The sequence below is a fragment of the Manacus vitellinus genome, unplaced genomic scaffold, assembly GCF_001715985.3.
Source record: "Manacus vitellinus isolate BGI_N305 unplaced genomic scaffold, ASM171598v3 scaffold_14_pilon, whole genome shotgun sequence".
Classification (NCBI taxonomy): domain Eukaryota; kingdom Metazoa; phylum Chordata; class Aves; order Passeriformes; family Pipridae; genus Manacus; species Manacus vitellinus.
The window spans coordinates 5,078,374-5,092,458 of NW_021939063.1; the positions used below are offsets into that span (position 1 = coordinate 5,078,374).

The window sequence follows — 14,085 nt, forward strand, 5'->3', positions numbered from 1 at the left end:
CTTGGTTTTGCATATTTGTATAGCCTTCTAGAAATGCAAAAGCTCTTTTTGCTTATTCTTTTACTACTTCTGAATTTTTTAGACCTATTATTTTGTATAGGTCAATAAACTAAAAAGTGTGCTACCAAAACCATGTCAGCATTCCTCCTGTTTCTCCTCGAGTGCTTGGAAAACTGCAGTGTGTGTTAATTTCAGGGCTTTAAAGTAAATCCCCATGGTGTGATTTCTTTTGGCCTGTGATGTTAGATTGGGTGCAGAGGGTCAGTGGCTTCATCTGAGGGAAGCTTTTCCCAGGACACTTCAGACACTCCCAAAACACATCTGTAAGTCAGAATTTCTGCCTCTCCATCAGCTGTCCTGAGGAAAACCAAGCTGGGCTCACTCAGCATCCCCATGGGAGGGTCACAATCCCTGGGACCTGCTGCCCAGCCCCAGCCTGGCAGTGGTAGAAGAGACAGAGGTGGCCTCATGTTGTTGAAAATACTTCTTGCTTGTCTATCCTTGCACCTAAAAATTGCCACAGCCTTTCCCCGTTGGAACATGGCTCTTGGGATTGTGTTGCTCATCTGCTTGGTCCTCTTTTGAGTTTGTGCCCTCTGAGATACCCACCTTTCAGTAAGAGTGACTTCTGGATGTACAACTGCTTCTGCACCCTGGTCACTCAGCAGTTGAGATCATTCAGTCTTGCTCTCCTCTCCCCAGAGTTAATTGTCATTCCTTACTTTTTGTGACATCCTTAAACTTCACAACCACCACTGAACTTTATTCTTATTTCCAGGTTGCTGGTGAAAATAAGTATTAACAAGAACTTGCAGGTGTTCCCAATAAAAATACCCCCATGTTGTCATACTTTTCTGTTTCTCCAAGTAGTTTTTGTGGTTTGTCTGTTTGCAAATTCTTCATTCATTGACTCGTACTCCTGGCTGCTATAAACTGTCAGGGCTTTGAGCAAGAAGCTGAGTGGTTCAAAGTCCAGTTCCCTACGCAGAGCTCACGGCATCAGTGCAGGCTGGCAATTATTTGTCAGCCTGCTTTGAAACCTTTTCATTTAAAAAGGAAATGAGGTGTGTAAAGAAGTCTGTGCCCCGTTTAAAGTATTGTTTCCATTCCTTTATTTTAGTGGTGTAGCCATTGAGTTTTGTGTTGGCTTTTCCATCAGTGGTCAGGATTTAGCTCAGCTCGACACATCCGTGTTGGCACAACTCTGGCACCTTGCCTGGCCTCCCTGATTGATGGGACAGGACAAGGATGATTTTGGATGATATGGTTGAGAAGATGAGAGTTTGAGGTGGGTTAGGGTGTTGAGGATGGTTTACTGTATTTGGGGATATTGGATATAAAACCTCTATGGCCAGAGTTCAGAGCCTGATTGCAAATTCCAGTAAGCAGGAGCTGAGCTGCAGAGGAGCTGGAAATGGAAGTGGAGTGGTGGCAGCTGCAGCACTTGAACCCCTTTTGTCATTCTCTGCATGCTTGGCCCTGCAAGAGTTGTGTTCTTAGGAACTTTTATGAAGGATGGAAGTACAGAGTGAAGGAGGCCCAGATGAGGAATAAATAAGTTCCAACTTTTCTTTCTCAGATGTTGCATAGAGTCAGTCTTGAGTGGCACTGGGAAGGAGAGGGAAGGCACAACATCCCTCTGGCACCTCCTGCCCATTGCCAACAAGGGATCTGGTGATACCTGACTTGTGCCAGTTGTTCCCCAGGACCCTTATCTTTGCCTTTTGCAGACCTCCAGTTTGCTTTGTTGCATTTCTGGAGCGATGTTTTGATGTACATGTACCGGTGTTCCCAGAGACCAGATGTGTGTAATGCAGCTAAAGAGGTAATAAAGACATACTTGTAATCATTATCTTATTTGTTCACAGCTGAAATACAAATTGCCTGTGCTTTGTTTGAATTCCTACCTCATCTGTGTGTTTTGCCGTGTGACCACAGCCTTCCTCAGCAGGATAACTGAGGACATCTAGTGCCTGACCCGCAGCGTTGAAGAGAAGAGCCTCCCTGCCTCTGGTGCTCCTCTGGAATCCTTCCTGCCTCTTCTGGTGTGAAGAAATATCTAAAAAAGCCAAGAGGTGAACAAGGTGAAACACCAGACCCACAAGGTTCAATTTACAAGCATTTCTCTGTTCAGAAGGCAGATGCTGCTGATGGGAGTGTGGAGGGGAAATAAAACCCCACTTAAATCTGTGTGTAATGGAGCATTTCCAAGTGCTTTTAGTTGATGGCTGAAGAAGAATAAAACCCAGTTCTTGCCAGGAATCCTTAAAAAGGCATTAGGGCACTAAGCTAAAATAAGCCATGCCTCATGTTTTTAATTGCTGTCTGGTTTTTCTCTGCTGTTTTGAACAGAAATACTCTTGAGATGTGGGAGGACATTCCTGCAGTGCAGGGACCAGGAAAGGGACAAGGCTTAGGCCAGGATCCCCATCCCTGAGCTCAGGCAAACCTTTAAAGATCACAAATCTTTAAAATTCAACCCAGTATATTTAGGTAAAACTTGTTGGCCAAAGTGATTCAATATGTGATGTGACTCTTGCAGGTTTCTGTTGGCTTTTCATTTGTGATCTTAAAACTTGTTCAGCATAAGTGTGAGCAATGCAGCAGCAATGTTTACAGCTCCTGGGTGGGTGAGAAGCCTCCACCATGGCCCATCCCATCCCAGAACATTTGTAGGAAACCCTATAAAGACTGAAGGTTTGCTCCATCTCCTGGGCATTGGGATCAGTGCAGGGAGCCTGGGGAGAGGCTCCCATCACTGCGCTTGCTGGCACTGTCTGGATAAATTAACACCACTACTAGCAAGATTCCTGCTTTCTACACTATTCTTCCTTCTCCTTTGTGCTTTTCTGTCATATTTAATAAATTTCTGAGGTAGAAAGGTGAGAGTTTCAGCTATAGCAAAGCCTCACACAAACTTTTAATTGTGTTTATTTATTGGTTATTAATTTTAGTTATCTGTTTTCCTTGCATTTCTTTTTTTCCTAGGGGTCTTGTGCTAAGGAAAAAATTCCATGTCCTTAGGAACATTCTGTCTTGTTGGTAACAGAAACTTCCTGCAGTGGTTTTCAGATTGCTTCTGTCACTTTTTGAAGCTGTTAGAGATAAATACAGCAGGGAGGGAAAATATATTTTATTTTGCAAATGTGTGAAGAGGTAGAGCTTTATTTGCTGCTTCTAACTGTGCTGTGCTGGGCATTGTGTCTCTCCCTGACTTATCCTTTGTTCTTGTTCTGAAGGCACCAGGCTGTTGGCACTGACTGCTTGGAGAGCCCAGCATCCATCCTGGGATCAGTCAGGGACAATCTGACTGATAATCAAGGGAGGCAATGAACATGGTATTTGTGTAGAGCCAGGGAAGGGAACCTACAGCTCTAATTCGGGGACAGCCAATATTCCCGCTTAAGGCAGCCTTCCTCAGAATCAATTAGCACTTGGATTTCTGTAATTTGGGTAACTGCATGTGTGGGTGTTTGCTCTTCACCCAAGCAGTGGGAAAATGGACCTTCATCCTGGCAGAGATGGAGTTGCCAGGGGAAGGGCTGCACATGGCATCTGTTTCTGATTTTAGGTATAAACTTTGTACAATGGATTTTGTTGTGGCTGGTGGTTCTGGTGACAGTCATTGCCCACAGTGATGTGTGGTTGGGACACTTTTGTAGCTCTCTAAGCCTGACCTCAGCATTGTGACCTACTGGGTGGGACCACAGAGTTGATCCCCCCACAGACCTGGACAGAGGAAGTAGAGGCAATGTTTGCTGTCTTGGCATCCACCTCTTTTCCCTGTTCAGCTCTGTCCTCCACCTGCCCTGTCCCATCACTGACTGGCCAGGTACCCTTGCATGCCAGGACAGTGTATCCTCAGCTTCCCAAAGAAGACCCCTGTCTGGTGCTCAACCCTTTGCACTGTCTGTCAGGACCTTCCCCTTCCCCTCCAAGGTGTTAGACCACGTGGATCATTTCCCAGGTCAGGATTTATTCTCAAAGATAATTACCCTGCGTTCTGACTGAGCAAGTCAAATCTGAGGTGACATTTCCTCCTTGGAAGAAGAAGAGATAGTGTGAGTTGTGATCAGTGCTGGCAGCCCAGAAGGACACATGACACAGATGTCAGGGCCTTAGTGACAATAGCAAGACCTTTAACCAAGAAGCACCTTCTTGCCATCCATCCAACTTCGTTATCCCTGCCTGTCCCTCACAAAGGGAATCACCATAAATCCTTCAGCAAGTCCTTGACTGCAGAGGGATGTGCTCCATGTCCCAGGACATCTCCTGCCCAGCTCACAGCAGGTATGAGTCTCAATTTATATTTAATCATTAGGATGTCATCGAAGAGCTGCAGATGGAGAAGAGTTTGCAGCCAGCCCGGGCTCAGCTGGAGTAACTCTAGAAGAAATCCTTCCACCTGTTCTGGGGCTGAGGTTAGGGAAGGATGTGGCCGTGTGTGCAGAACGAGCTGGCCACGGGGCCTTTTCAGCATCACTGCCTGTGGACACATTTTGGTGATGGGATGACATGAGGTATGGGGCTGTGATGGCTTTGGATGCTATAGAAGAAAGATATGCCTTAGTTTAATGTGAAGGGTCACACTGTTCCCTCAAACGACTCTGTTTCTCATCTCACCTGGCTTGTGCTGAATTCAGGTTTCATATAAATGTGGAGGTGATTGCTCCTTCCAAAGGTTATGAAGGTGGTGGTGCTCCTCGAAGAGTCCTTGGTGTTGTGTTATTGCAGTTCTGGTTTAGCTGCTCTGACTTCTCTAAAAATGGAAAGTAAAAAAAAAAAAAAAAAAAAAAAAATTAAAAAAAAACACTAACTTCTTTTTGGGGGCCAAATTAGAGACATCCAGGTTCCACTGAAACAGGAGGTGAAACTCCACTTGCTTTTCCAGAGCCGAAGGAAATCGTCAGACCTCAACACAGCGAGATGTGGTGATTCCTTGACCTGGGGAAGGTGTGAGGGGCTTATACCCCCTCCCTGCTGCTCCATCTTGCCCTGGTGCCAGCTACTGCTGTGCCTGCTGCTTCACATGAGGGGGGTTGCCTTTGCAGCTCCCTGTCAAACTACTTGGGCAAGTACTTCAAAAGTCAGATGTCCTTACCCTATTTAAACAACAAACTTAATCCGATATATTTATATCTGTAAGGGTTTGGAGGTATGGTGGGTGTTTTTTTTCCCCTAGTGTTTTTCCCACAGGGTGTCTCTCTATGATTGCTCCTCTTACTTAGTGGTTGTTATTGTTAAGATCCCATCATCTGACCCTTTATAATCCCTGTATTGCATTACACTGCATTGCTGGACATGCCTGGTGCATGCTACTGTTTGTCAATTTTAGATTCTCCCATCAGGCTGTGAGTTTCTTAAAAGTAACACAAGGTTATGTTACACGGGCACACTCTGACTCTGTCCGTGGCACTTGGGTTGGTAATAGAAGGGAATAAATGTGGGGGGTTTATAAACAAAAAAAGTGAAAGACAACATTACAGAAATTGCTCCCAAATATTTGGCACCAGCATGTGCCTCATCAATTACCTTAAAAATAGAACCCTTTTAGGCACTTAAAGCATGGGATGATGGGCTGCCTCATATCAAATGGTGGCACAGGGGTCAGGCACTCTTGGTATTTGAGTTAAGAACTTGTCAACCTTCTTGCTTCCAAGAGAGAGAGGCTGGAATTTTTGAAGAAAACATGCAAATGAGAAAAATCAGTGGAGTGAAGCAATCCTGCCAGGAGAGCCTGCTGAGTTTCATTCCAGAACTCGTCCATATGAGCCTTAGAAACAGCGAGTAGCGAGCGGGAATTGTTCATTACCAAGGGCAGACCTCTTCTTCTACCAGTTTGCTCCTAAAGTGCTTCTGTTTAACACTTGCTGGGTACCTACTTAGCATGAATTTTGAGCTGCTACCTGTAGGAATTGCTTGTGATTGCTGCAGGTACCTCATCTTCTGCTGGGGCTTTGAGTGCAGCTCCTGGCACAGCACAGCTCTGCCCTCTGGTAACAGGGCAGCTCGTGCAGCAGCTTATTAGTCTGGGGATACCTAAGCAAGTGTCAAACTGGTGTGAAAATAGCAAGTGCCACTGATGGAAGTGCCTTTCCTGTCTTAATGAAGGTTGAGGAACGTGTGATTATTTTGGAAAACTCCAAGGGGGGATACCAACAAATGTTATTGGGAAGAAGATGGGACTTTTGTCTTGAAAAAGACTTCTAGATCTGCTGTGAGCGTGTCCCCAGCCTGGAGGGTGTTGTTTGTTGCTCTAATGTGCTGTTTCCAGAACACCAAAACACTAAGCAGTGTGTTAGGAAAGGAAGTACGGCCTGAACATGTAATTTATGGAGGAGAGACCTAAAGTAGGCAAAATGTGATACCCACCTTGGAAATCTGTGGGATTAGCGCCCGTGTCACCAGGAGAGGTGTCACCAGGCAGCTCCTCACTCTGCATCTGATGGGGAAGGCATCACTCCCAGTATAATGTTTCCTAATCGTGGTATTGACAAGTAATTTATTTCTGTTCAGAAGAAAACTTGCTTTTTAAATACCCAGTAGTGGGTTCTCAGTATCCCTGTTTTCCTTCTCAAGAGAACTTCATGGGTTTGACCCTGCTTAACTTAGATGATCTGACAAGACCATGGCCCAGGATGGCCTGGCTGAAGAGCATGGAAATCCAAGAAGGTGGCATGGGGCTTTATTTCCAGTCAAGAAATTAGCAAGCGGTAAGTAAGCACTGAATACACAGCTTCTGTGACCCAAACTGCATCGTTTGGGAGAGTAACATACCAGCTACCATGGAGCACGGATTTATTTGATAACATCAGGAAACTGTTTATGGACTCTATTATGGACAGCAAACCTGGGGGTTAAAGCTGCTAGAGCTGATAGATTGATGTGTGGGTCTGCTGTTGTGCTTGCTACTGCATAATATAAAACAAGGATAGGGATGCCCTCCAAAATACCAAAGGGGCAGATGGAGCCATTACATTCTTGGCTCGGGTTTTTATTATCTTTTCCTTTACCACTTACTTAGTTCTTAAATTTTTGCCCTCTTCCCTGCTGTGTAACAGCATGAATCAAATGAGGACCTTTGGATAATGGCCTTTTAATAGAGGTTAACAGGGCTTTGAACACCATGTTTCATGTTACAGAACACAGCAAAGAGAGACCATCGTCATGCAGAGCCTATTTTGCTGCTGGCAGACTCCAGCAGAGCGTGGTTGAGACTGCAATGAGAAATATGGCTTAAAAATTGGAGAGTCTTGGTTTCACAGCCTCTCCTCTGTGGTTTTGTTCCTATGGAAGTCGCATTTGCAGTTGCAAGGTGAGGATTTGATTTGACACCCCTGCAAAGAAGATTTGAAATTACGTGTGGAAATCTTGCTAATCCAATGAACAGCCCAAACTGTTCATTGCACCCTACTCTGCTGTTACAAAGCAGCACAGTGGTGTTGAAGGTGTGGCTTTCTGTTTGCCACGTGAATTTAGAAGCCTACAAAATATTCTGAACAAAGAAGGAGGATGGAAGGGACACCTTATGAAAGAAAGGATTTTGGGTAGTTACATCAGGTCTATGATTATAGCAAAGTAAATCTCTGTAGTTTCTACTTAATTCTGAAAAAAATGGTAGAAAGTAGGAAAAGGAGGAAACTGAAATGAGCTGTCAGACAGGATGCATTGACAGTTCAAATAATGTTCATGATGGAGACAGGCCAGTCGAGAAGCAGGGCATTGGGACTGTCCCTGGGCAGACTGGATGGGAGCAAGGCATGGATGTGCTGTGGGAAATGCTCCTGTTGGGACTGCTCAGACTGGTTTAAAGGACTGGAGCTGGTCCTTGCATGGACCTCTGTTACCAAGCAGAAGGTATGTGTTGTACCAACTGTTCAGCTGCTTTTTTCCATCTTGGAGGATTTCACCTTAACCAGGATGTGGTGTTTGGGAGAGGTCATCCACTGTGGATGGCTGCTCTCTCACCAAAACCACCTGCGATGTCCAGCCAGGGTTTAGACCTGGCTAAAGGCAGTGCAGAGCCTGCAGTCCCTGCTCCTTTTGTGATAGATCAGAGACACTACAGATACAGAGACCTTGTGCTGATTCTTCCCACAGGCACCTCACAGGTACCATTAATGTCGCTCTGCCCACCTACAGCAATTCCAGCGTGGGGTGAAGCACTGAATGGCGCAGTGTCCTGGGAATCCTCTGGAAAATGGCTGTCCCCTGCCTCCCTCAATGGGGGACACACCAGCTGCACTGAAATGTCAGAAGGGTTTGCACAGCTGACAGGTTGCTGAAAATGGAGCATCGCCATAAATTCTCCTTATCCAGCCAAGTGCAGCTTAATATAGTCTTAGCTGCACGGGCTGTCCCCCGCACTGAGACCGAGAGCTGCCACAGCTCATGACCAAAACATGAAGTTGTCGATTTAACAGGGTGAACTACTGCTAGTGAAGGGGGAAAGAACGTAAAATTCTTTGAAATTTAGCTTTCTCTGTAGGTTTAAGAAGTCACAGAGGAAGGAGAGAAGAATGAACATGTCTGAACTCGGCCAGAACTCCGATGAAGACGTGTGTCCCGAGGACATCGATGAAGATGAAATCCTGGCAAACCTGTCCCCTGAGGAGCTCAAGGAGCTGCAGAGTGAGATGGAAGTCATGGCCCCAGACCCTGAAGTCCCGACTGGGATGATACAGAAGGATCAGACGGAGAAACCCCCCACGGGGAGCTTTGACCACAGGTCCCTGGTTGACTACCTGTACTGGCAGAAGGCATCCAGACGCATGCTCGAGGATGAGAGAGTTCCCGTCACCCTCTTGCCCTCTGAGGTAACAAGCAAAAAATCACAAATATTTATTATGCATCTGCTGTGGGATCTGTTTTATAGCTTTAATACCTTAACCTGCCTCTGCTTCTGTCCCTTACGTAACGCACAGTACAAACAAATTTAGATTAATCCTAAAAGCCTCAGCAGTGACAGAATCCAGCTTGGACTGATGTCAGGGTTAGTAATTTTTTAATTGCTTTTCCCAAATATTTACTTAAGCTTTTTAATTCAAGGAAATCCTAATTCTGTTTCAGTAAAGCAAATCACTGAGAAATTGTCGCAAGATTAGTTTGGGGGATGTAACTAAAATGTGTTTGACTTTGCATATGAAACAACACCATGTTGCTTTTCCATAAAAGACTGCATTAATTGTATTTCTTAAATTAATTAATTGACAGAATTTAATGATCTACGGAGAAAAACCTCAAACCACTGTACTTTAACAGGGTGAAACATTCACTAATGACTAAGCATGCAAACTCCAGGAACTAGTCCAACCTTATTCAATACAGTCCTTAAATTTATTTGACTGTCCCTACGACTTTGAAATAAAGTTAAGGTCATACTTAGATATCTTTCAGGATGAGGACCACACTTAAAAATATGTTAATAGAATTGAAACTTGGCCAGATGAAACACACCCATACCCAAACCTAAGTGAATTTGAGGTAACTGATTTATTTTATTTTTGTTTTAAATACCAATGGTTCTGCTAATACAGACCAACAAGGTACATTGCAGACTTCCCTGGGCAGGTTTCTTGGTGAAATTTGTGGTGTTTTCCCTTCCTGTAACACTCTCACCCTCAAAGAAACAAATTTTTTTTAATGTTTCTGAGGTTAAATCTGGAATTTGGGTGTGGAGCTGGCTGCTGACAACTGGTCAAGCGATCCCCACACTAAACCCATCCACTACCACAGGAGACAGGAGCCACAGAGGTGACTGTGACCATTTTGTCAGACTTTGGGCGCACCACAAGCCCTGCCTGAAGTAGTGCCAATCTGCAAAACAGCTTGATTTTATTAGCATTTCTCAGTGATGGAGGATACACTTGCAAAAAGATGCTTGAAAAAAAAAATCTCAGCCGGGGGGATGTCTCTGGAGATGGTAGAAATCTGCAACTAATTTTGTTTGGTTGCTAGAAGCCCCACACCTTGTAACAATCTCTGGACTCAAAACTGAGCTAATATTTTACTTTATCTTCAGTGAGGTGCTTCTTTGGCTGCGATGCTCTGGCAGTACCACAATAGGCGGCCTTGTTGTTCCATGTGCTGGGTGATTCCACTGTGGTCACAATGTGCCCTCTTTATTCCCCCTTGGGCTGAGCAAACCATGAGCGGTTCACACTGATTTCCAATGGTTTGTGGCATATGAGAGAAATTTTGTCTCTTGTCAAAGAAAAGATACAAATTACACAAAACCCAGAAAGAGACTTCGGATCAGAGACTCAGCCCCCAGAAGAGTTCAAGGACCATCTTAACATATCATTAAATATGTTCAGGATTTAATTGTCAGGGCTTAATTTTGTAAGCAAACAAGAGAACCTGGTTTGCAGCCTCTTTAAGAACAAGTTGTTCCTGTGTCCACCAGCACAGCCTGGACTTCCAGGCAGTGACACTTTTGAAGGATTATTCTCTAAGGTGTGGACATAGAGAGATCTAAGTCCAACTGCTACATGTTTATTTGAGTAGAAAGTTACTGAAACAAAGCTGTGTTCAGTTATTTCAGCTGTGGGGTTTTGTCTTCCTCAGAGAAGCACTGCAGAGGAGATGGAAGGAAAGGCCGGCAGCAGCGGCGAGGCAGCCGGCGGGAGGATGCCAGGAGCAGAGGGAAAAGAGAGACATTACCAAAATGAGCATGTGTCCAACTCAGGAACACAATTTGGGGAGACAAAGAAAGATGAAAACGATAAAGAGAGAGGGGAGGAGGAGGATGAGAAAGAAGAAGTAGAGGAGGAAGAGGAAGAGGAAGATGATGAAGAGCAAGAAGAGGAGGAAGATGAGACTGAGAATTACACCAATGAGAACTGTCACAATGATCAGATAAATAAGAAACCAAGTACAGAACCGGGAGAAATCAAAGAAAAGCCAAATGAAAACGAAAAGAAAATATCAAAATTGAACATCCCCCAAAAGTTAGCTCTGGATACCAGCTTCATGAAGCTCAGTGCCAGGCCTTCAGGGAATCAAACCAATTTAGAAGAGAGTTTGGAGAAGGTCCGAAAAAACAACCCAGATGTGAAAGAGCTCAACCTGAACAACATCGAAAACGTCCCCAAGGAAATGCTGATAGACTTTGTCAATGCCATGAAAAAGAATAAGAACATAAAAACATTCAGCTTGGCCAACGTGGGGGCCGATGACAACGTGGCGTTTGCCCTGGCCAACATGCTGCGGGAGAACAGGAGCATCACCACGCTGAACATCGACTCCAACTTCATCTCTGGCAAAGGGATCGTGGCCATCATGCGGTGCCTCCAGTACAACGAGACGCTGACGGAGCTCCGCTTTCACAACCAGCGGGGCATGCTGGGCCACCAGGCAGAGATGGAGATCGCCAGGCTGCTGAAAGCCAACACCACCCTCCTGAAAATGGGCTACCACTTCGAACTGCCAGGGCCCAGGATGGTGGTGACCAACCTGCTCAGCAGAAACCTGGACAAGCAGAGGCAGAAGAGGCAAGAGGGGCAAAGGCAGCAGCAAATGAAAGAGCAGAAAGAGTTGATAGCGATGCTGGAGAATGGACTTGGGTTGCCTCCCGGGATGTGGGAAATGCTGGGGGGACCTCTGCCCCAGGTGAGGATGCACGAGCCCCCACAAGCCCCGAAACCACCGGTCCCTGCAGCTTTGTCCCTGAGCAAAAGGCAGGAGAGCACGAGGCAGCCGGCCCCGGAGCAGCCCTGCAGAGAGAAACCCGCCAGCTTCAAAGTGGTCAAGCTGAAGAAGATTCAGCGCAAACCCGCCGTGCCAGAATACGTGGAACCCGCCGAGAAAACCAACCTCAAAGACGTCATCAAAACGCTTAAACCGATTCCCAGGAGAAGACCTCCTCCCCTCGTGGAGATAACCCCGAGGGATCAGCTCCTCAACGACATCCGTCAGAGCAACGTCGCCTACCTTAGGCCGGTGAGTGCCGGGCTGTGCTGGGGAGGGGAGGGAATCACATCCACCCACCGTGCTCCGAGCTGGGGTTGGAAACATCTGGGCATTCGTGGGGCTGGCAGTGCACCTGCATGCTGCATCATCACTGCTGCATCAGGCTGCTGTTCCTGGGATGCAGGTGGTTGTTTTCCAGCAGCACTAAGGTCTGGCTTGCACAGAGAAATGGCAACAAGATGCAGATGCAGATCCCTGTCTGCATCCGTAAGGTAAAAGAATGGAAATTCAGTCAGGAGATTAATAAACCCACAGAAACTCAACCTTAGCATACTACTAATAGCATATTAGTTGTGATAGGCACTTGCTATTATAAGATGCTTGTTTCAGGAGAGCAAGAGGTATTATTTTTCACATTAGCCTGGCCTCAGTCCTCCATAAAAACCTTGTTTCTCTCTTCAATAGCTGTGTTTTACCTTAGCTCTCACTTTACACAGGAAAGCACCATCACTTGGCCCACAACAAAATCTAGCCTAGACTCACAGCTTGCAGCCCTGCTCCTGCCTGCCTCACCCGGCAGCAAGGGGTGTATTATTTTAGTGATCCTTTGCCACTCAATATTTTTTTTACCCTTATTTAAATCAGCTGCAAAATTCTAGTGCTGTTAGGAAAAAAAAGAAATTAGAAGCACCAGCAGGGAAGATGGAGCAAGGCTAAAGGAAGAAAGTAGTGATACCACAGGAGTTTTTATATTTGCTCCCAAGTAAATCTTTGCCACTGAAAAGTGCTCAGTGGTCACGACTCAAGTGAGCTCAGTGTGAGAGCTCCAAAAGTCCAAAACTGAAAGCTGCCTCTTGGTGATGCTGTTACTTGGGTATCAAATTCAAGGGCCACTTCTGAAAATGTTGGCCACCAGATTTAACCTTTTGCTCTCCTGATCTGTTATATTTCCTTGTGTTGTACCATTATTCAAGAAATCCTAAAAGATGACTGATGTATTTGTAGCTAGTGATGTTGATGCCTCTTAGTGTTGCTAAGGCTTGAGGAAGAGGACAAATAATCCTTTGTAATTAAAAATGGTCAAGTAGTATTTTGTAATTAATTTTTCTTTTAATATTGACATTTTAATATAGTGGGCCTCATTTTGCTTTCATTTATACCTACATAGAAATAATTATTCCCTCAGCAAGTCCCTCAGCAGGGGATACATGTGTTGGGGGTTTGGGGTGGGGTTTTTTTGGTGGTTTTTTTGTGGGTTTTCTTTTTTTTTTCTAGTTCTCTCTCATTGGGCCATGTGGCTTGGATTTGGGAACATTAGGCTGTTATTGTCCCCATCCTGTGTGATCTTTTTTTGCCTCAATACCCTCAGCTTCATCTCTAAAATAGGGTTTTACTGCTTGAGCCAAGCTGGGTGCTTGTTTGCTCCATGAAGGGACTCAATGCCTTCAAATTGACTTCCTGAGCATAAAGCATCACAAACAGCAAGTGGAAAATTACAAACAAAAGAAATTCCCAACCAGAGCTCCCTGGAGCAACCAGATGTTACATTTTTGATCATTTTACGTTTTCTGAAGGTTTGTATTAGACTGAACTGGTCTGGGAAATAAGACTGAGAAATTTCCTCCTCCTCACACTTACTGTCCTTGTCCAGGTGCCGTTGCCAAAGCAGCTGGAGTGAGACCAGACTGACCTGAAGAAAACAACTTGGAATAAAGGACTGTTCAAGTTTTGCTTACAACAGTTTCAGCAGATGTTTTCTGCAGAACCCAGGTGGTATATTCAACTCTTTGGGAACAAAGCTTGTGATACACACTTTTATAAGTGTGGTGGAAACGGCTGGCATGGGAAAACCCAGTGCTAAGCATTTCCACCAGGTATCAAACAATCCCGCTGCCATCTGTCTGCCAAGTGGATTTGAGGCTTCAGTTTGTTGTGGGAGTATTTTCTCAGAGGCATCAATAACCTTGTCTTTCTAGTTTGTCAGCAAACTACTTTGCTTCCACGTTGTCCTTCTGCTGCCAGATTCTGCAGGAACACACTGTGCTTTATCTTTCTTTTCACACACATGCTGCTTTATAATTCTCTTGTCTGTGAGAAATCTTTTTGGGTTCCATGTATACAGCTTCATTTTTTAGGCTAAGGAAACAGAAATGAAATAAAGCTCTCTCTGTAAGA

The 14,085-nt window shown here is 45.1% G+C and overlaps 1 protein-coding gene across 1 annotated transcript; it reads left to right on the forward strand.

Moving 5' to 3' along the window:
- The first annotated feature begins 8,347 nt into the window (after positions 1 to 8,347).
- On the forward strand, positions 8,348 to 14,085 carry LMOD3 (leiomodin 3). Its single transcript, XM_008925693.3, has 3 exons — positions 8,348 to 8,816; positions 10,567 to 11,940; positions 13,562 to 14,085. Exons 1-3 carry the CDS (start codon positions 8,520 to 8,522, stop codon positions 13,586 to 13,588), a joined length of 1,698 nt encoding a protein of 565 aa, XP_008923941.3. The 5' UTR covers positions 8,348 to 8,519; the 3' UTR covers positions 13,589 to 14,085.

Coding starts and splice junctions, on each gene's coding strand:
- LMOD3 (XM_008925693.3), top strand. CDS start 8,520: ATGAACATGTCTGAACTCGGCCAGAACTCCGATGAAGACGTGTGTCCC. Junction 8,817..10,566: donor TCACCCTCTTGCCCTCTGAG/GTAACAAGCAAA, acceptor TGTCTTCCTCAG/AGAAGCACTGCAGAGGAGAT. Junction 11,941..13,561: donor ACGTCGCCTACCTTAGGCCG/GTGAGTGCCGGG, acceptor GTCCTTGTCCAG/GTGCCGTTGCCAAAGCAGCT.